The 22,155-nt window shown below is 45.4% G+C and overlaps 3 protein-coding genes across 6 annotated transcripts in view; 2 read left to right on the forward strand and 1 right to left on the reverse strand.

Annotated features, from left to right (window-relative positions):
- The window catches only part of PRRT3 (proline rich transmembrane protein 3), a 55,849-nt gene extending 50,110 nt beyond the window's left edge, over positions 1 to 5,739 (forward strand). For both annotated transcript variants that reach the window (XM_069736396.1, XM_069736397.1), the window contains exon 4: positions 1,812 to 5,739. In XM_069736396.1, the coding sequence (XP_069592497.1) occupies positions 1,812 to 3,838 (2,027 nt within the window). In that variant the 3' untranslated portion in view covers positions 3,839 to 5,739. The remainder of the gene's footprint in view (positions 1 to 1,811) is intronic.
- CRELD1 (cysteine rich with EGF like domains 1) overlaps positions 1 to 22,155 on the reverse strand; it is a 110,467-nt gene that overhangs the window by 71,555 nt on the left and 16,757 nt on the right. For 2 of the 3 annotated variants that reach the window (XM_069736400.1, XM_069736401.1), the window contains exons 9-10: positions 20,145 to 20,240; positions 19,754 to 19,891 (exon numbers count right to left, since the gene is read on the reverse strand). In XM_069736400.1, coding sequence (XP_069592501.1) covers positions 19,754 to 19,891; positions 20,145 to 20,240 — 234 coding nt within the window. Of the gene's footprint in view, positions 1 to 18,310; positions 19,243 to 19,753; positions 19,892 to 20,144; positions 20,241 to 22,155 lie in introns of those variants that run through there. The other variant, XM_069736398.1, reaches the window with a different exon arrangement.
- Positions 9,916 to 15,163, forward strand: LOC138647414 (uncharacterized). The gene is made up of 7 exons (XM_069736402.1): positions 9,916 to 10,044; positions 10,630 to 10,669; positions 10,998 to 11,125; positions 12,066 to 12,193; positions 12,401 to 12,460; positions 12,790 to 12,979; positions 14,837 to 15,163. The coding sequence occupies exons 2-7, from the start codon at positions 10,660 to 10,662 to the stop codon at positions 14,945 to 14,947; spliced, it is 627 nt and encodes a 208-aa protein (XP_069592503.1). The 5' UTR covers positions 9,916 to 10,044; positions 10,630 to 10,659; the 3' UTR covers positions 14,948 to 15,163.

Genomic DNA, 22,155 nt, shown 5'->3' on the forward strand with positions numbered 1-22,155 from the left:
TTTGCTCTCACCGGAAATAAGCCGCTGTTGGAGGAGTCTATCAGCAACTTTCTTGGCCGAGCCAATTATATTAAGAGATATAATTTCATGCCAATCATTGGTATCCTATTTGGCCTGGGATTACAAAACCCTCTTTCCTTCGACCAAGGACTCATCAAGAAGTCCAATATTTCAAAGCCTCAAGGAGAAAGCTGGCATCTAGCTCAGCAGGGGGTCAAGCCCCCAAAGGCTGTGACAGATCTCACACCTTGAGCCGGCTCATGCAGGACAAAGGCTTGCTTGCAATATTTAGTCCTACTGAAGCTGCCAAAGAAAATTCTAGAAACATGATTCCATAAGGAGTTATGGAGATACTATACGTCCTAGCCGTTCATGGTGTATTTTTCCAAGATCTCCAGAACATTGTGAACGCTTTCCAGGGGCTTGATCCGTTCTAACACGCCAGGGAGGGGTGATATGTAGAATGGCTAATAAGAACCAAATAACCAAGATGTGTTTAGTCTCAACGTGTAGCAGGGACCCGACCGGATCCAATGGTGCCAAAACCGCTTCCCTAGGACCGTTCATTAAAGAGTTATGACTCATTTCTGGTTTTTGAGTTTTTAGCTTCTGGAGGCAAGAGGAGGGGATTTAGACTCAGCCCAGAGGACAGGAGAGACCCAAAGGGGATAAAGGCTAGGTTAAGGCCATGTGGTCTTTCTCTCTGCTGTGCATGTGGTCCACTTTGAAAGTGGGGTCATGTTGAGTAACACGCTGTGAAGGACCTAGGAGCCAGCTGGCAGCCCATGACCCATAGGACCAGCACACACATGATCTAACATCAAACCTGTAATTGATATGATCCATCTGCTTATATATTTTGCTCTACCACTATTGTATTTGCATATCTGACTATTGTATATGTGTAACCATCGTGTATATAGTGAATTGTCTACTGTGCCTTTAAGGCGATAAAATATATATTTTAACCTTGGACTGCTCTTTTATCTCGATCCACATGTGCGTTTCTCGGTTTCACTTTCCATGCTACCAGGGCTGGTTTCTGGCCCGATATAATCCCGTTAACAGACCGGGCTTATAACTAACGAAGAACTGGAGGCAGTCCTATCAGGATGGCAGCGCTCAGTGTCACTGCTGCTAGTGAATGGTGCCTCTTGTGAGCGAGTATGATTCCACGTCAGTGACTGCGTGGCCCACATCCTCTCACACCCCGTGCCACCCTGGGCCTGTGTGGACAAGGAGCGTATGTGTAAAACCGTACTAAACTGACCTTACGTGTCACCAGGGGGTGCCAAACGTCACATTAGTGAAAGTGGGGAAACCGCATTACGTGATCCGTCTGACCTAATAGTAACATCAGGCGGGGTGGCGAGGTGCAGGTTCATCACACTCCCATACAGATTAGACTAATGTCGAACGGACCTGCTGGTGGTCTAATGTGTATGGGGGAGCCGGCCGACTGATGATCAGGAGAGATGTCAATCGCACATGTCCGATTTCAGACTGTCGATCATATTGTTCTCTTGGAACTACGCTACTGGCTGACATGCCAGTCAGCGATTTTCTCATAGAGAATATGAGCAATTGGCAGTGCAAGCACTATGTGCATGCCATCTTATATGGCTGCCAGACAAATGATCGGCCGAAGCATCAAGTGGTCATCAGTTATCTTACATGTATGGCCAACTATACTGTGCATGGGGTTGTCAGGAGACAGTGGGTGTAATGTGTATGGGGCCCCTTAGAACAAGTAGTTTAATTTTCCTATCTGTGTTCTTAATAATTAATCTTCATGTCTTTTTTTCCTTCAGGCCCAGTGCCAGACACTATAGAAGAAACAAAAGTGTCCCCAAATGGAACCAGGAAGAATGGACGCAGAGGAGAGATAAGAGTCACAACTCAGAGAGCTTTTCATCGTCCAAAGCTCATCGATGTCCCAACCAACTATCCTTCCAAAAAACCAACCATGGACTCTCAAATGTGCTCCAAGAAGGGCGGCACATGCGAATTTGTGGGAGCCAATTACACTCTACTAAAGTGGGATGACCTACAACGCACCCTCAGCTTTGCCTGGGATATGCACGTTTACGGGACTGGCACCCTCTTCTTGTTATTATCAGTAATTGCCCTCATCAACCTTATTGGATCTCCTATTCTTCGAGTGTCCTATCTCCCATACATCATTCTGGCCAATGCCCTCTTGTTTGTTATCGGAGTCCTACGAGGGGTTTTCTTTTTTCTTGACCCCTATGGGACAAGGATGAAGATTACACAACCTGTTGCCTTGGTATTGTACAATGTGACTTTCCCCCTTATGCTAACAGCATTTGCCACTTTGGTGCTGTTGGTCCTGAAGATTGCCCGGCTTCAAGTTCTACCCCCAAAGTTCCAGAGCCTCGCCTTGCTTGCCGTCATAGCGGTCATTCATTTCATTGTCCTTCTAAGTGCCGATCTCTTAACCCATCTTCTGAATCCTTCAGTGAACATGGTCTTACAGATTCTCTCCATTTCGTGGGGTATTTTTTTAATGGTCGGCAATTTTGTGGCATATCACCAGCTAAGCAAGAGTAGTAAAGAAATCGTAAATGAGACACAACGAGCGTCACCAACTGGTGAAGATATTGTGGTGGTTCAGACACAAGAAAGGAGTATTAAGTGCATGTTTACATCATCCAGAGTGTTAATAGTGGGCAGTATTTTTGGACTTCTATGTTGCGCTTTACAGGTCTACGCAATATTGTGGCTGTACGGATTACTCGGCAAAAAGAATACATTTTCCTGGTCCTGGTGGTTCCTGCAGTTTTGGTTTCGAATATTCGAATTAGCTCTTTGCTTCTCCATGATCTTCGTAGCTTCCCACAGCTTCTGCCTCCAGTGCAGCAGTAACGATCATACCTGCTGGTCCAAAATCATCAGCTATTTCTGCACCTACAAGAAAAGCGAAGTTCCAGAATATCCAAACAACTGCTACGACTGGACTAACAGCATTCAAGACAGGATGGTCAACAACAACATCAGCAAAAGCCTCATCCGCAACCAAGCCGAGAACGTTCCTCTTAGGATCATCAAGGAAAACAATGAGACTAAGAGTGTTGCCGCCATCGGTAACAATAGTCAGTCATCATCTCCTCTCTTCAGACCTAAACCTGATTCTGTATTTGGCCCCAAATCTCATAATGTGACCATGGGACGTTCTTACACAAGTATTTGTTTCGAGAAGGAGTCAATGCTCTCTTTGACAGATCTGGAGTTTCGTCCACCATCTCCTATCAATCTGAGTAGAAGCATCGACGAGGCGTTGTTCCGGGAACATTTGGTAAGAGATAGCATATTCCTAGACTCCAGTCTTCAGTATCCTAGTTACTTGACCCGGCAGGACTCTTGTTCTTCCTTGAAAGAATGTTCTGCTCTGAACCAGACTGTAGACCCGCTCATCTCCTCAGACTTGAAAATGAGAAGATGCAGCAACCCCGACTACATGTACAGCACGGCCCAGTGTAACTCCACCACCGACGCCGACTCTCCAAGCGAAAGCCTCGAGCAAAGCAAAGAGCTTCCTCGGGATCTTACCACCGATGCCGTCGTGTCGGTCAGCTCCATGGACAGCGTTTCGAAAGGGTCGATCAAAATCAGCTGGAATCCTTGGCGCCACGGACTATCTTCTGTTGAAAGCCTTCCCCTTGAAGACACTCCAACCACCCAACTTCTAAAGCAAGGATCTCAACCTAGCATCATGTCCAAGAGCAGCGAGCCCGAGAAAAGTTTCGGGAGGAGACTTATCGAAAGAAGTCAAACCACAGATTCACACAGTATTGCCAGCGAGACCATCGAACTGTGAGACGGTGCTTCCACCTCGGACTTGTAGTAACAGAAAAAAAGGGAAAGGTGCCTGGTTTTTTAAACAAAAGAACATTTCTATAATATCATAGAGGAGATGCCCGGACCTCTAGTCGGATATTATGTCATAAGCACACTGTGCGCCTGTGTTTTAGGAATCGCCATATATCTGCGTTTTGTTACAGAACGGTTTTCTATGTATTTATTTTGGGTTGCCACGTGTGACTTCCTCCACTGGACTCTTATTTTTTGGCGATTACAAGATGGACGCCTGTCTATTGTATTGTCTTATAAAAGCACTTAAAGGCAGAACTCTTGAATTTCTGTCGGACTTTAACCCTATAAAATAGTATTGTTTTAAACAAAAGCCTAAAGGACATGGTACGTAACCCCACAACGATACGATGTTTCCATGACAGATATTTTGAGGCCTATACTGTCACCCTGACCCAAAAAAAAGCAAAGTGGTTCATGACAATCAGACTAAAAGAAATCTAAAAGCTTAGAAAAAAATGAGTAAAAAATATGATACGAAAAAAACGGATGTTGTCACAATGTGTGTGAGCAAACCGGCAGCTCTGGTACCTGCGGGGGGGGGGGGGGGGGCACAAAATAACTTATGAACCCAACTGTGGAAAGTTCTGGTTACATACTTATTTTTTTGGTAAGGTTTTGGATAATTTCGAGAGGAGATTTGGAGGCCAACACACACCACCGTCTGCCGATCCTGCGGATATTGGCGGCTTCAGTCGACGTTTGTCTAATGTGTATGGAGGCGTTAAATAGAAAGCCCACCCAACTAACTACGGGGGCCACGTGGCTGCTGTAGACCCCATTACATAAAGGAGACCCAAAACCAAAAAGGAAATCAGATCAAAATGATCAAAGATACATGTAGGGAGAAGACATTGGTGACATCTGAGATGCTTCAGTCACCATTGATTTCCAATTACGGCGCTCTCTCGAGAGATCGGGCCCCTTTAGCACGGCCGTAGGGTCAATGAACAGTATTTCTAAGCAATTTGTCATCACTTTCCAGTAGGAGACGTCTCTGCACCGTGCCAAAGGGTTCTTCTCCTTCTTCAGTTTGGGTCTAGGATCCCAGATGTCGCATGCATCCATGACAGATCAGATCATTAGGTCAGGCCATTCCCTCCACTGCGGGTACTGTTCACAGGCATTATGGCAGTTTTAATAAAGGCACAAAGTGGCAGCATCTTATGTTACCAGTATGACCCCGACCGCCACATAGTATTAGACAAATCTTGAGTGGAAATAAAAAGCAATTTACTTCCACCCAAGCATTCTCCTCGTCCTCCGGGGCAGTTTCTTTTCTTCAAGGATTCCACTACTTTCCTAAAAAGGCCGCTCCATCTTAGTCAGTATTTCATAAAATACACTTTGGTGGAGCCCCCTTTAAGATTCTGCCCAAAGGCTCCCAGCACTGTGAGCAGGTGATGGACCCTGTTAACCCTTAGTGATGCCGCCTAGGCCGACCGTATACTGTATCCAGCACTTAGCGTGACCGTGTAGCGTGCGGCCGCCGTACCTGTCTATAGGTCTGTATATACGTTCACTCCTCGTGGCTTCTGTCGCACCAGCAATCTCTGACGTCGTAGTCATTGCTGGATATATACGGCCTCCCCGAGTCGGAGAGGCATTTTCGAGGCAGCTGAGGCACAATCCCGGGACGTCGGGAACATGACATTGGTGTAGACTGTGATGTAAGCTGTGACAATCTAAGCGAGAGCGCCACCTACGTACGCGGGGGCCGCGCTTCTCTTTACCGCTGCACAGGAGCCGTATTTCTATATACCCTAGTGTCAAGGCTTGGTAGGCCAGCCATGCCGTGTGCCAAATTACACCTGTACATACAATAAAATATGTCTTTAAAAACGTAAACGTGTCCTTATTTATGTGCCGCCCACACTCTCACAGCGACAGCATTGAAAAGGTTACTTAAAGGGGTTGTCCAGGTCTGAGATACTAAACTTATTCAACACCTGCACCCGCCGGCTGCTACCAAGTCCTGTGCTCGGGGGAAGTTCAGTGTGCGGCGCTCTCCCGACAGTCGCTGCACCTATCACGTGCAGGATATCATTCACATGACCTCTTTAGCCAATCACTGGCCTCCGAGGCGTTGTCAGAATGTACGACATGTGACCTCCGAAAACACGGATTGGCTACAGTGGTCACATGAATGATTTGCTGCATCTGATCGCTGTAGGAAGTAAGCAGGGGCCACAGGATCATCAGCGCTGAGGCTTCAGGAGGGTGAAGAGGAGGCGAGTATAGGTTTCCTTTTATTTAACCCATTCCTTGCGCTGAGCAGAAGTTTTATAAACTCCATGAAGATGAAATGCAAACTGCCATGACCTGCGGTGCCACCAAGTGGCTCAAATGTGTATAGCACTGATTTAACCTAATCGTCCCGAATAGGATTATTGCTGCTGACGCATTTCACTGGGGCCATGGGATGCGGAGATTACTCCATGGGATATCATATATCAGACTGAGTTAACCCCTACTTCACTGCTTCTAAGGAATAACCTGGTCTGCAATACAGCACGCCTACTGAAAACTATGGAGGAAGCAATAAAGTGTGAATGGGGCGTTATCATTTAAAGGGGCATTCCATATTAAATTATTGTAGGGGATAACTGTTAGATAGGTGAAGCCCGGGTGCCACAGCTGGGACCTCCACTGGTCACCATAACAGAAGTCCTGTGTTGGTCATTCTCACAGTCACAAGTATGCGGCCAATAAAAGCTGAATGCAGGGAAGATCCTGATCGACATTACGATCTGGGTTTGGGGCACGGATGATTAGACGGACGTGCGCGAACCGGCAGATTATTACACCCATCCTGACCACAGTTTTGCAACTGGGGATTACAGAGGCCCCCATTTTGGTGAGCCAAAACGCCCCTTTAAAATATAGTCTGCTCTAAACCCCTAAGAGCCCCCTAGTGGTGACTACAGTATGGATGTGTGTTGGGATGCACACGATTGGAGGAGCTCTGTGTCCATGTGAAATGTTGGACACAGTAATAAAATGTTCATATTGGGACTTTTTCCCCCAAAAATCCGATTTTGCAGCCGGCGCACTCCTTACCTCTTCTCAGTTCTGCACTGGGACCTCACACGGTGACATCGTGTTCTGCTGAGTCCACAGCCCTAAATCAAAGAGGCACAAAAACCCCCAAAAGCAGCGGATCTGTTTCATATTTCCTCTATTTATTTAGCTAGGGTGAAAGCGGTGCATGGAGGGTGGGGTGTCTGGGGTGGTCCTGGCAAGATATCAACAGCGTCTTGTACAAACACCACACACTATTCATCAGGAGCACGGTGATGTCAGATAAACGCAGTGCTGGGCCAAGTACGAAGCGACATACAGGAGCGCAGCGAGCGACATACGGGAGTGGACCGCTGCCTCATGTCCGGCACTGCGTCCCTCGCTGGTCCTGCTACTATATAGATGCTCTCCAATAATCCCATTATCACATTGGTTGGGGGTCCGACCCTCACAGATCAGCTGCTCCCATCAGCTCCCTACACCATGCAGTGGCCGTTCTCAGGTACTGCAGCTCAGTTCCTATTGACTTGAATGGGAGCTGAGCAGTGAGCACCTTTAGCGGCTGTGATGCTTGGTAACAGCTGATCTGTGAATGTCGGACCTCCACTGAACTGATATTGATGACCTAACACTACGTCATCAATATCAAAGCCCTTTAAAATCGTTCCCGGTTCTGAAGCCTATTTTAATTTTATTTATTATTTTAATAAGTCCGTCTTATAGTCGTGTGCTCTGCAGAAATGTCACAAATACATCAAAGGAGCTCCCGTTCGGTTTTGGAGAGGAGTGAAAGCATGTATGGTCTTGGAGGGCAGAGAAAATCAGCTATAGACAAGAAGGAAAGCATGTGAAGAGTAAATAAATGCAGGATAAAAGCTGCGCTAATATATGAGCTAATGAAGACAGCAGCACTCTGGATACACACAAAGCTCACATCCAGCCCGTATTACTGGGAGAGACACTCCCACAAGAGAAAAATCTGAAACTAGGATCAGGCAGCAGTCTGCCTATCAGATAGGGTGAGAATGAAGTCATGGAGATTCACTGCAGACTAAAATGTTGTACAATTTTATTAAAGGTAGCCACTTAGATATATAAATATTCCAGGGGGTGGATGAGATCCTGGTGACAACTCCAGGGGGATGATGGTTCTCATTGAATAAATCCTGCGGGTGTATGGAGACTTATCTAGACAGTACCACTGCTTGCTTAGTACTCAGCTAAGAAACTTGAAGATCGTGTTCCCCAGACTGGAGGCGGCCATCGCTCACACACGTGAGGTGTGCGGTTAAAGGCGGCTTCTTGTTTACAGTGGCAATGATTCAGATCCGTGAGAAGTGAACAGGACGGCACAGGGGAGAGAAGTAACCCATGACTCCACAACTAACACAGCTGCTTAAATACTCTGTGCTACTGGAGAATAGGTTTCTTCTAGTATTTACTCCAGTCCCTTTGTTTTGGCATGACACTGTCCCTGATAGAGGCAGCCACATCACACTACTAATCACTGAAAGATGCACAGGTCACTGCCTCCTACTATGCTCCTGAAACACTCTGTGCTGCTGTGGATTATAGTGTATTTGGGAACAGACTAAGATGCTCAACTGATATGTACTGGAGTAAGTTACATGATACTAATGTAACGTCCTTGGACTCGGCTGCAGTGATGTGACCCCCATGAACCAGTACAACTTGTTAATCCAGCACGTTCTGTATACTGGTTACAGGCGGGGTCTCTGGACAATACGTCCTGTCACATCCTCATTACCGGAACAGATACATTGTGTCCAGATCTACAGTCACCGCTGACCTCAAGTGTTACCTATAGAAGGGGGGTACTGTCATTACCAGCAGGGAACACAAAGGTCCGAAAACTAAGAGATAGATAATAGACAGAAGGATAGACAGATAGAAGGATAGCTAATAGACAGATAATAGATGATAGACATATAGATAGGATAGAGATGATAGATAATAAATAATTGATAGGATAGATAATAGATAGACAGATAGAGATGATAGATAATAGATTAGATTGATAAATAATTGATAGGATAGATAATAGATAGATAATAGAGTGCTGTGAGAGGCAGTTCAGCGCAATGGCCTGACACTGGGAGGTGCAGAGCGGTGACCACAGTGACTAGGACGGTGCTGAGAAGGCGTGCATGTTGCCGGCGTGACACATACACATGTGAGATTATCGGTCTGTTACCAAGGAAATGTTTCCGCCACCGCTGATTATATCAGACGGTGGCTTCTGCAGTCTTGGGTTCAGGCGCCCGTACACAAAGTGTAAGATAACTGGGGGCTTATTCTACAGGAAGGGATGTATTGGGGGAGGCTCTCTGCAGTTTCCTGGGGCTTCTATATCTAGGGGACTCCTGAAATGGAACATACTATATAAACCTTCACTGTCCTGTACCACTAAAGATCGGGCATATTAAAATTCATCCCACCTGATCGTCATTTTTTCCAAAATCTGCCACCTGGGACGGCTCAGAGACCTCCATCCACATCAGATCCCACCAACGTAAATCTACCATGGAAGGGCTGCTTAATACCGTCGATCTGCCCTCTCTTCAGGACCCCAGCAGTTTGGAAGAGAGTGTAACATGATCGCAGCGTCAGACTACATGGAACTGTTTGTAGTCTGTTACCATGGAGTCCCAAAATATTTTAATAAATGTAAATAGTTGCAAAAGTATACACACCTTGCTAGAACAAAGGTAATTGTACACCTCTGGTGTGACTTTCACAGAGACGGGGACACTAAGTGACTAATTTTATTCCTCTTTTCGCTGCCTGTAGATTTAACCCTTTGCAGCCGGCGCCACTATCAAATTATATAAATCCGCTGACATTGCAGCAATTCCCGGCCGTGCAGCCTCCGGGGACAGTGATCTGCATTCCTTGGCATTAGGGTCTCCTCTGTGGGAGTCCTCGGAGCGGCTCTCACGTTGGAGACTGTCACTTGGCCAGGCCCCATTGTCACTCGGTCGCCAGGAGAAGCAGATCACATGATGCAAACAGTCCGGCAATGAGACACAAAGGAGCGAGCTGAGAAAGTAACACTGTAATCCCAGGTGTAAGGATCCGCCAGCAAAGGCTTATGAGCAATCAGCGGCACAGGTGAGCACCGGCTGGGTGGAAACTGGAATACGGGCCTGGAAATTCGCCGTCTAAGAGGTTCTGCAGCATCTGAGGATCTATTATCTGATCTATTAAGAGGGTCATAAAAGCGCAATATATCAGGGGGGGGGGGGGCGTTCTCACTAATATTGTGCACGTCCTTAACAAATCTGGCACATTTCATGCCTTTTAAACCATTTTTAAAGGGACTTTTCAAAACTTTGAAAGGAGGAGGAAAAAAAAAAAAGGGTCTAAACAGAAAAAGGTGAAATTATGACGGGACATGTTAAAGTCACTTTTACTTAGCTGCGGTGCCATGATTTGAGTAAAAAAAGGTTTGCGCGTCTTTACATAGAATACCTCTGTCTAGAGCGGTTTCTCCAGTTTTTACCCCAATTCAGCAAACTTTTTGGAACTTTTTTTTTTTTTTTAAAGGAACAGCTCCGTTCCATTAAAGTGAATCAGGCTGAGCTGTAATACCACACACAACCTGTGGACGAGAGGTGGCCCTTTTTTTTGGGGGGGGGCCCATACAAGTCCCTACTTGTCAGTAACATTTACTAACATTGTGTATTGTCATTACAGGAAACAAGACATCCCCGGCCCGGCCGCACGATGAGCCTGAGTGAGTATGGGGGGTGATCCTGCAGACAATCAGGCCCACGGTGTAGACCCCCAGAGGTTTTAGGAATGGTAACAGCAGCACAGAGTATTTCAGTAAATGAATGTCATGATCTAGCGGGAAGCAGCGACCTGTCCCAATGTTAGTGAGACAGGAGCAATGGCATAATGTAAGGAGAGAAATGGAAGAGAGAAGCAGAATCCCCAGGAGCACAGAGTATTTTAGGAATCAGGCAGTGCTATTACATTAGTGAAAATCCTATGGAGTTATAGCGCCACCTATGGGTGCAAGCATGGTAATGAGAACAGTTCCCTTTTTTTTTTGTTTTTAGGAGGGGTGTCTTTGCCCAGTACTCCTGTGGTCACATTGGGCAACTTCAGTGCTCCAAAAAGAAGGTGTCCGATCACCCCCCTGTGCCTTCCCGCCGTGCCCACCGCAATCATATCACAGTCATGTACGGTACGTGTTCTTATAATCCTCTGCTTGCAAAATGTACTTACTGAGGGTCCAAATTGTCTGCTAATGGCACCCTGAATTATCAGGACTACAAAACTGGGTGACATGTAAGTGCTCTAGTGAGTGGTATAAGGGCACTTTGTAGTGGGCGCGGACCCATACACTCGTACGGGACCACCGTCGCTTATAGCGAACGCAAGCAGGTGGTCTTGGCTCGCTGTGCTGGGAAGACCAAGGTTTCTATTTACGACATTTGCTGCAGATGTGTGCAGAAATGAAGAGTAATGTAGGAACGATGAAGCGTTTGCAGACCACGTCCCAGTGGGAACTAAAAGCATATTAAAAAAAAAAAAAAAAAAACCTTTTTAGAAAAAAAATCTATAAAAGTAAAAAAAAAAAAAAAATTAAACATATTAAGTATTGTTGCTTGCGTAATGGCAAAAGTAATAAAATATCTGAATATTTGTCCCGTACCATGAACGCAGAAAAAAAAATATATTGAAATGGCAGAAATCGCTTTATTTGGGGACTTAAAAAAAATAAAAATAGAAAGATCAAAAATTGGATCAAAGCAAGTCCTAATATAACTATAGGGAGCAAAAAAATGAAAAAAAAAAAGTTATGGCTCTTGGAAGGCGAAGAGGAAAAATCAAAATCAGAGAGGGGCCCACTGGGACTCCCAGTTTATCCCATTTGTGCCTGCCACCTCCTCCATACACTAACTCAACTCTTCCGCCCTCACTACCCTGTACCATGCCACCCCAATATACCCCTGATCCGATGTCACAGTGCCCCCACAACAGAACCAGCCACCCAGAGCAATGCTGCCCCCTGCTGGCTGTACACAACTGTAATGGCCGATGGGACACTATAAAACCCATATTGGGACCCTCATGGCATTGCGCCTAATCCAGGACACTTTTAGCGTTTTCTTGCGTTGCAGTTCCCCCAACGTCAGAATCCCCTACACCCCCCAGGAGTGAGGAGAAGAACGGTCAGTCTGGAGACCGTGGCCGCCCATCATCACAACCAGCAGAGGGTGATTAACATGCAACAAAAAGAATACAGCAGGTGAGAACCATGGCGGCTAGGTAGCAAGTACCACAGCATCATCTGGCGCCTGCTTTTTATCCTAGACATCTCTACTAGAAGGCGCCATGTTATGTTATCCAACCCGTGACTGATGTCACTATGGGGCCATTATGAAAGCTCCTTTGGCACAGACATCGGCCCACATAACAAAACGTAATAATGTTATATCATCCTGTGTTTTACCAGATTTCACCAGGGCTGGAGGCGACCATTTTACGGCAACACAATAGAAAAAGAGGAATACAGGTAACGGAAATGGTGAATCTATTGCTAGAACCTCGGCATCTCACAAATGAGGACCCAGCTTACTGCTCCATATTTGCCATTTCTTCATGTTGTCATGGAGACCTTGTCTGGATATAAGGCACAGCCCGATATATACACACACAGTGGACGTACGTATAGATGTGTTTGGGGATTGGGAATCATACAAGGTTTCCATGACAACACCTGAGAAACTATAGGGGACATATCAGAAACTCGCAGTAGTGCAGCCTGAGGCTTTCGGCCTACACAATATGAGGCAGGATTCAGATTTGACACTTACATAATAAATACTGCATAAAATATCTCAGGAGAGAAATTAGGCAACTTCTGAAGAAGCAGATGAGTGACAAGTGGAGCACGACCAGAGAGACGCTGCTCAGCCAGAGCAAGGAGCTAGAAGCCCTAAAAGAAGCCGACAGATCTGCCATACTGCAGGACCTGGAGCAAGAGAGAGCAAAAGCCTTATTCCTGAGGAGATACCGGGATGAGAACAAGCGGGTATGTCCGGATCAAAAACAACTAGAATATAGAAGTATACTTCATAAAGACTAGGCATTATCCTGTATTATACTCCAGAGCTGCGCTCACTATTCTGCTGGTGCAGTCACTGTGTACATACATTACATTACTGATCCTGAGTTACCTACTGTATTATACCCCAGAGCTGCACTCACTATTCTGCTGGTGCAGTCACTGTGTACATACATTACATTACTGATCCTGAGTTACATCCTGTATTATACTCCAGAGCTGCACTCACTATTCTGCTGGTGCAGTCACTGTGTACATACATTACTGATCCTGAGTTACATCCTGTATTATACACCAGAGCTGCACTCAATATTCTGCTGAGGCAGTCACTGTGTATATACATTATATTACTGATCCTGAGTTACCTCCTGTATTATACTCCAGAGCTGCGCTCACTATTCTGCTGGTGCAGTCACTGTGTACATACATTACATTACTGATCCTGAGTTACATCCTGTATTATACCCCAGAGCTGCACTCACTATTCTGCTGGTGCAATCACTATGTACATACACTACATTACTGATTCTGAGATACATCCTGTATTATACCCCAGAGCTGCACTCACTATTCTGCTGGTGCAGTCACTGTGTACATACATTACATTACTGATCCTGAGTTACATCCTGTATTATATTGCAGAGCTGCACTCCCTATTCTGCTGGTGCAGTCACTGTGTACATACATTACTGATCCTGAGTTACATCCTGTATTATACACCAGAGCTGCACTCACTATTCTGCTGGTGGAGTCACTGTGTACATACATTACATTACTGATCCTGAGTTACATCCTGTATTATACTCCACAGCTGTGCTCACTATTCTGCTGGTGGAGTCACTGTGTACATACATTACATTACTGATCCTGAGTTACATCCTGTATTATACTCCACAGCTGTGCTCACTATTCTGCTGGTGCAGTCACTGTGTACATACATTACATTACTGATCCTGAGTTACATCCTGTATTATACCCCAGAGCTGCACTCTCTATTCTGCTGGTGCAGTCACTGTGTACATACATTACATTACTGATCCTGAGTTACATCCTGTATTATACCCCAGAACTGCACTCACTATTCTGCTGGTGCAGTCACTGTGTACATACATTACATTACTGATCCTGAGTTACATCCTGTATTATACCCCAGAGCTGCACTCACTATTCTGCTGGTGCAGTCACTGTGTACATACATTACATTACTGATCCTGAGTTACCTCCTGTATTTACTCCAGAGCTGCACTCACTATTCTGCTGGTGCAGTCACTGTGTACATACATTATATTACTGATCCTGAGTTACATTCTGTATTATACTCCAGAGCTGCACTCACTATTCTGCTGGTGCAGTCACTGTGTACATACATTACATTACTGATCCTGAGATACATCCTGTATTATATTGCAGAGCTGCACTCCCTATTCTGCTGGTGCAGTCACTGTGTACATACATTACTGATCCTGAGTTACATCCTGTATTATACCCCAGAGCTGCACTCACTATTCTGCTGGTGCAGTCACTGTGTACATACATTACATTACTGATCCTGAGTTACATCCTGTATTATACCCCAGAGCTGCACTCACTATTCTGCTGGTGCAGTCACTGTGTACATACATTACATTACTGATCCTGAGTTACCTCCTGTATTTACTCCAGAGCTGCACTCACTATTCTGCTGGTGCAGTCACTGTGTACATACATTACATTACTGATCCTGAGTTACATCCTGTATTATACTCCAGAGCTGCACTCACTATTCTGCTGGTGCAGTCACTGTGTACATACACTACATCTTATATGAAACTTTTATTTCTATAGTTGATGGAAAACAAATGGCAAGAAAACCGTCTGACCCGATCTATGGAGACACTAAAGGAGCGAGAACTGCTACAGTATAACCCAATAAACTGGAGTGGAACGCTGAAATAATGATATCCTGAGGGGCAGTAGAAGGTGCACTGTGCCCGCGAGCCCACTGGCTGCCAGAATAACCCTCCAGCAGATGCATTATCACACCCAGGCGCCAGCCTGAAATTCCCATGTCCAGGGAGGATGGTGAATGTAGCACAATCCACTCTGCTAAATTTTTTTTGGGGGAAAAAATTTTTTTTTTAAAAAAAATTAAAAAAAGAGTTTTTCCAGGAACAGCGTGATTGTTCTTATATGTAAATTCTCTGATGGGGCATGCTGGGAGTTGTAGTTTTATAACCGCTAGAGAACAACAAGTTGAAGACTACGGTCCTGGAATCCTTAAATGATGCAGTGATGACACCGTACCTTATTGGGGCTTTAAAAAAAAAAAAAAAAAAGGAATTCTTTCTTTTGCTTTACTGCCTTTACCTTTATGGGTTAATCAACCCAATTTTATTGAGATTTGTATTTGAAGGCAATCCATTGTTCCCTGTTATCAGCCATTTCAGGCTCAGGGGAGGTTAAGCGTATGACTGCTCACCTTCAGACCCGAGACACCCAGAATATAAAAGGAGGATAGACGGAAAGTTTAAATAAGTTTATTATCCTGAGATGAATAAATAAAGACAAACAGCCGATCCAAACCGACATACAGGAAATAAAACAAATAATGTAACACAGGGGTCTCCAACCAGAGCTGGGCATGCTGGGAGTTGTAGTTCTGCAACAGCAGGAAGGTCACCGGTTGGAGACCACTGACGTAACATGCAAATTCATCACACCATAAATAGCCGATATGTCTTCAGACCTTCCTGGTATATTAACATTTCACAAATAACTAGTAAAAAAAAAAAATAAATAAATAATCCCCAAAAGTCCAGATACCCCTCCCCACCTCTATTTTCCCTATATTGAGTCAATTGATTGCAGGTACACCTTTATGGAGTAGGGGGGAGGTGGGCTGTGATGCTTCCCAATGGCCGCCATCGCTATGCATGTATATTGGGGGTACAAGAAGAGTTTTAAGACATTTGTATATTTTAAAGATATCAATTTAATATGCAGCAATCCAGTATTTAGAGGGGATGTACACGTTTTTTTGGAACCGCTTCCACACATCTAAATAGGAATATGTGCAAATAAGACATGATTAAAAAGCTACAGCTTCAATGCAGAGCCATGTGTCTCCATGGTGACAGACTACAAGGAAACCCTTGTAGTCAGATCCTGCAGTCAGGCTTTTTTTTTTTTTTTTAACTTTCTATAGATTTGAGAAGGCAAAAGGGAACACTTGCAGGAAAAGACTACATGAGTTTAGTTTTGTGGTCAGTAACCATGGATATGCAGTATACAAAAAAAACAAAATTGCAATAGCTAAGGTCTAATATTCATAAAAGCAAAACCAAAAAAGCAAAACCAAAAAAGTAACAAGAGACCTAAAAAATATATATTTCAATGTAATAATTAAAAACCCGATCAATAATATCATATAGACCATCAGTAGAGAGCCTGCGGGATAAAGGGTCTCTGGTATATAATGAAATGCCAGAAAAAATGTAAATACAAATATACAGGAAAGGACCAGGGAAGATAGACGTGCCTATCCCTAAAAAATTCCCTTCCTGGCAGCGGAGGTTGGCACCCTGGGATACGATGTGGCGCCCCCGCTCAACGTGGACTGACCCTGAAATCCCTAGCAGGGATCCCTACAAAAAAAGCCACCACCCAACATAAATAAACACCACAAAAGAAGAAAACGGAGAAAAAAAAAGTGTGATATATAAACTAACAGTGCTGCTAAATGCTGGCTATTAGTGCAGAGATAGCACAATTCAGCGGATATACAATTTACTCTGGCGTATAGCGTGAGCTAAAGAGGAGTCAACAATACTAAGAAAGATAGAAAAAGATGTGGTTTTATATATTTTACACAGAATAATCTCTTATTGTCTGTAGTAGTGGTGCTACGGAGAGGAGAGAGCAAAGGGATACCCAACCGGTCCTAAGTGTATTCACTTTAATATTCAGGACACAAAAAGGGGTTAACAGTCCCTACTTATATAGAATTGCCCTTAAAGAACAATATAAACTTGTATAAATGACGCCAATAGAAAGAATACTATAAGGAATGAGTCACATCTGGAAGTATTAATATTGTTGCCATAATGTCAGAGGCATCGCCATCCAAAAAAAAGGATGCCCATTAGAACGCACCTCATAATCCAATAACGCGTATATGACTCCGATCTGTCGTACTGAGATGGATGCAGAAATGAGGGAGTTATTTACTCAGTTTTATTACCTAATGGCATCACCGCCAGACAGAAAGTATAAAGAGGGGCATCCTCGCCAGAGATAAAATAAAACATACTTGAGGGCATCAACGCCAGATATACATGTACGGAATAAAGGGCATCCCCGCCAGATAAGAAAATAAAAACTGTTTTTTTCAGATGAATACTTGTATGGCATCAACGCCAGAGAAAAAGAAAAGAGAAAGTCCAAATAATAACCTAGTCAGAGACTCAGTGGCATCTCGCCAGAAAAACAATGTTTCCTGCATATAGAGGCGCCCACGTCAGGAATATCCTTGATCAGGGCACAGAGCCTCTCAGCCAGGGCCAGATATAATTAATTATTACATTAAAATATATATTTTACAAGTTATTGGATTATGAGGTGCGTTCTAATGGGCATCCTTTTTTTGGATGGCGATGCCTCTGACATTATGGCAACAATATTAATACTTCCAGATGTGACTCATTCCTTATAGTATTCTTTCTATTGGCGTCATTTATACAAGTTAAATTGTTCTTTAAGGGCAATTCTATATAAGTAGGGACTGTTAACCCCTTTTTGTGTCCTGAATATTAAAGTGCATACACTTGGGACCGGTTGGGTATCCCTTTGCTCTCTCCTCTCCGTAGCACCACTACTACAGACAATAAGATTATTCTGTGTAAAATGTCTAAAACAACATCTTTTTCTATCTTTCTTAGTATTGTTGACTCCTCTTTAGCTCACGCTATACGCCAGAGTAAATTGTATATCCGCTGAATTGTGCTATCTCTGCACTAATAGCCAGCATTTAGCAGCACTGTTAGTTTATATATCACACTTTTTCTTTTGTGGTGTTTATTTATTTTTGGTGGTGGCTTTTTTTGTAGGGATCCCTGCTAGGGATTTCAGGGTCAGTCTACGTTGAGCGGGGGCGCCACATCGTATCCCAGGGTGCCAACCTCCGCTGCCAGGAAGGGAATTTTTTAGGGATAGGCACGTCTATCTTCCCTAGTCCTTTCCTGTATATTTGTATTTACATTTTTTCTGGCATTTCATTATATACCAGAGACATTAAAATACGCAGTATACACAATACATGAGTTGTTTTTTTTTTTCTTAAATTAAAACAGAGGATCTGATTCATTTTTAGGCGCAATGAAGCAGTACTAAACATTTGGAAAAGTTGTGGTCACTCCTACAAGGTGCGGTTACCCATGAGGGATAACACCAGCCGGTCCTGTACACAGCCGCCCGTATTGAAGGAGCAGCTCCCTTCTTAATAAATACACATTCACCAATTCACTAGAAATCCTCCGGGAGTCTCTGCTCTTCCAGGAGGGTCCGTACACTGGAGACAAACCCCCAAAAGCGCCAGCACCACCTGTGAACCCCATCATTAATGCCTGGTCAAAGGGGAAAATGTGCAGCGGGCAAATAGGTGAAGCAAACAGCGAGTATATAAAAGATCCTTGATAAGTCCACGGTCGCCTCCTTCATAGTGAACGCAGCAAAAAAAAAAAAATCTCTAAAAATTCCTGGATTCCTACAGGTTTGGCCTTAAAAAAAAAAAAAAAAATTTGGAATCTTCATGATAGGATTCTATAAACGCTCATCGGAGATTTTCAGTGGTTTCTGTGCTTATGTGGCTTCTAGGATATTATGGGGTAAGGGTATTTCCTTGGAGCATTTTTCCTGGGTCTCCAAATGGCCGTTGTCCATCTCTGCTCCCCGGCAGGGCTGTATCATCAGCTCTTTGGGGTGAAGCACGGGATGAGCCCCATAAACATTCATGTCCGGCACCCCATCGGGAAGCTATCTCCCTTTCATAAAGCCGTCGAGCACTCTGTCGCTTTTCTCCGAGAACCAGTATCCGGCCATGGCCGCCACGGCTCCAATGAAGATGGCGGTAAAGACCATGTCCCCTTTGGCCGCTAGAGTGGCCAGAGCGCAGATGACCACCCCGAAGAACATCTGCTGGAGGACCACCACCTCGTCGTCTGTGATGTCATCGAACAAGCCTTTCTCCGAGTCATCTGGCCACAAAAGAAAACGTTTAATGCAATGCACAATATACGGGAAGAATCTCCTTAGAAGACGGACATCGTGGCCAGAAATGTTGCGAGCAACCTGCAGATTTTTACCCTTGCTCGTGCTAAACGAGTGGCTGGACTCTTCCCGATGCAATAGTAATTATTTATTATTTGATCTGAGCCATTTAAAAGTCTTTCTCCCCTCTCGCAGCACACAAGTTCACACTAAAGTGAAAAAAATCTGCAGCTTCATCCCCCTCCTCTCCCCTCCTCCATGTGCTCTTTCTACAGTTTTACACTAGAGGGATTCTTTGGGACTGAGGAGAGAATCTATATGCAGGGGAAAGCCAAAATAGACTGTTGAAAGACGAGGAAGATGTCACTTTAAGGAAGGATTTTGTGCAACATATTGCAGTAAGAAATAAACTTTAAACTTTGTTTCGGAGCCACTTTACAACTCCGGCTTGTAGAATTGTATTTTAAGCAATTTTGCATTCTGTACTACACGGCTTACCTTTATGATCGGCCTTACAGGAGCCGGCCACCTTGGAATAACCCTTCTCGCACACGCAGCTGTAACTTCCCTCCGTGTTCACACACTCCTCCCGTAAGCCTTTACACTTGGGGATCTCGCTGTCGCATTCGTCCACATCTGCGATGCAGAAAGCAGTCGCAAAGCGAGGTCACGGCACGGCAAAAACGCTGCAAAAATCACTCGACGCGGCGTGCACAGCAGTGACACCTTGTGGCAGTGACGAGTACTGGCCACAAAAATGCTTCCTATACAGAGCGGTAATGGGTATGCAGAGCCTGTACATCTCATTTTAGGAGCCGACAAGAGACTTCATTTATAATCAGGTCCCTCCAGCACTGCAGATATTGCGCCACCCTTCAGCCGTACTCACCCAGGCATTTGGCACCGTCCCGATAGAACCCAGCATTGCATTTCTTACATCGGGCCGACCCTGCGCCCATGCATCCAATGCAGGATTTATCACAGTCTGGATATCAGGGGGAACACAAAAAGGGGGAAAAAAATGCAATCAGTATTTCTTATTAAGCAGAATAAAGTCTGGTTCAGAAACCCCCCAAATCTCTAACTGTACAAGTGCAGCACTTACAGCACGGACCCTCATAAATTATATCCAGAGCTGCTGTATAAGGTTCTCGCTCGCTCTGGAAGACCCAAGTAAACCCACCTGTCACTCAAAGTCCATAGATTGTAATGGGAACAGTGTAAGGCCTCATTTTCTCTGCTGTGGAGCTGCTGGGAAACTGAATATTTGCAGCCGGTTTCCCCAAATATATTATATCTGGGGGTCCCAAGAGACGGACCACCCTGTGATCAACCTATTGTACTCATTACAATCATGGCCAAAAGTTTTTCATGGCTGTGTTCTTAGGGAAAAATGTGAGAGAGCCCCCTACATGGATAAGAAGCCCCCACGAGTGGTCTCGGGAAGCTTTACTGCAGGCAGACACTGGATTTGTGGCAGCACCACCTTGTCTTCCCCGGACAATCATTCCTCTAGACGTCCCACACAATCTGAAGGGTTTTATCAGAGAAATTAACTTTACTTGTTTGTCTTGATTGTCGCCCGCTCTTGCGGAAAATTGTCGAGTTTGGAAAACTTTTTTTTCTAATGTGTATAGGGACCTCAAGAACGAGGGATCACTCAAAGTGAACATCCCCTTTAACCCCTTCCCGACCTGTGACACAGCGTATGCGTCATGAAAGTCGGTGCCAATCCGACCTGTGACGCATATGCTGTGTCACAGAAAGATCGCGTCCCTGCAGATCGGGTGAAAGGGTTAACTCCCATTTCACCCGATCTGCAGGGACAGGGGGAGTGGTACTTTAGCCCAGGGGGGGTGGCTTCACCCCCTCGTGGCTACGATCGCTCTGATTGGCTGTTGAAAGTGAAACTGCCAATCAGAGCGATTTGTAATATTTCACCTAAAAAAATGGTGAAATATTACAATCCAGCCATGGCCGATGCTGCAATATCATCGGCCATGGCTGGAAATACTAATGTGCCCCCACCCCACCCCTCCGATCGCCCCCCCAGCCCCCCGATCTGTGGCCCGCTCCCCTCCGTCCTGTGCTCCGCTCCCCCGTCCTCCTGTCCGCTCCCCCCGTGCTCCGATCACACCCCCCGTGCTCCAATCAAACCCCCCCGCACTCCGATCCCCCCCCCGTGCTCCGATCCACCCCCCCTGCACACCGATCCACCCCCCTGCACACCGATCCACCCCCCCTGCACACCGATCCACCCGCCCGCACACCGATCACTCTCCCCCATGCTCCGATCCCTCCCCCCCCGTGCTCCGACGCCCCCCCGTGCCCTGATCTCCCCCCCCTGTGCCCTGATCTCCCCCCCTTATACTTACCGATCCTGGCGGCGTCCGTCCGTCTTCTTCCCCGAGCGCCGCAATGTTCCAAAATGGCGGGCGCATGCGCAGTGCGCCCGCCGAATCTGCCGGCCGGCAGATTCGTTCCAATGTGAATTTTGATCACTGTGATATAATCTATCACAGTGGTCAAAATAAAAAAACAGTAAATGACCCCCCCCCCCCCATTTGTCCCCCATAGATAGGGACAATAATAAAATAAAGAATTTTTTTTTTTTCCACTAAGGTTGGAGTTAGAACTAGGGTTAGGGTTAGGGGTAGGGTTAGGGTTAGGGGTAGGGTTAGGGGTAGGGGTAGGGTTAGGGGTAGGGTTAGGGGTAGGGGTAGGGTTAGGGGTAGGGGTAGGGTTAGGGGTAGGGTTAGGGGTAGGGTTAGGGTTAGGGGTAGGGGTAGGGGTAGGGTTAGGGTTAGGGTTAGGGGTAGGGTTAGGGGTAGGGGTAGGGTTAGGGTTAGGGTTTCGATATGTGCACACGTATTCTGGTCCTCTGCGGATTTTTCCGCAGC

This window comes from Ranitomeya imitator, chromosome 8 (assembly GCF_032444005.1).
Source record: "Ranitomeya imitator isolate aRanImi1 chromosome 8, aRanImi1.pri, whole genome shotgun sequence".
Classification (NCBI taxonomy): Eukaryota; Metazoa; Chordata; class Amphibia; order Anura; family Dendrobatidae; genus Ranitomeya; species Ranitomeya imitator.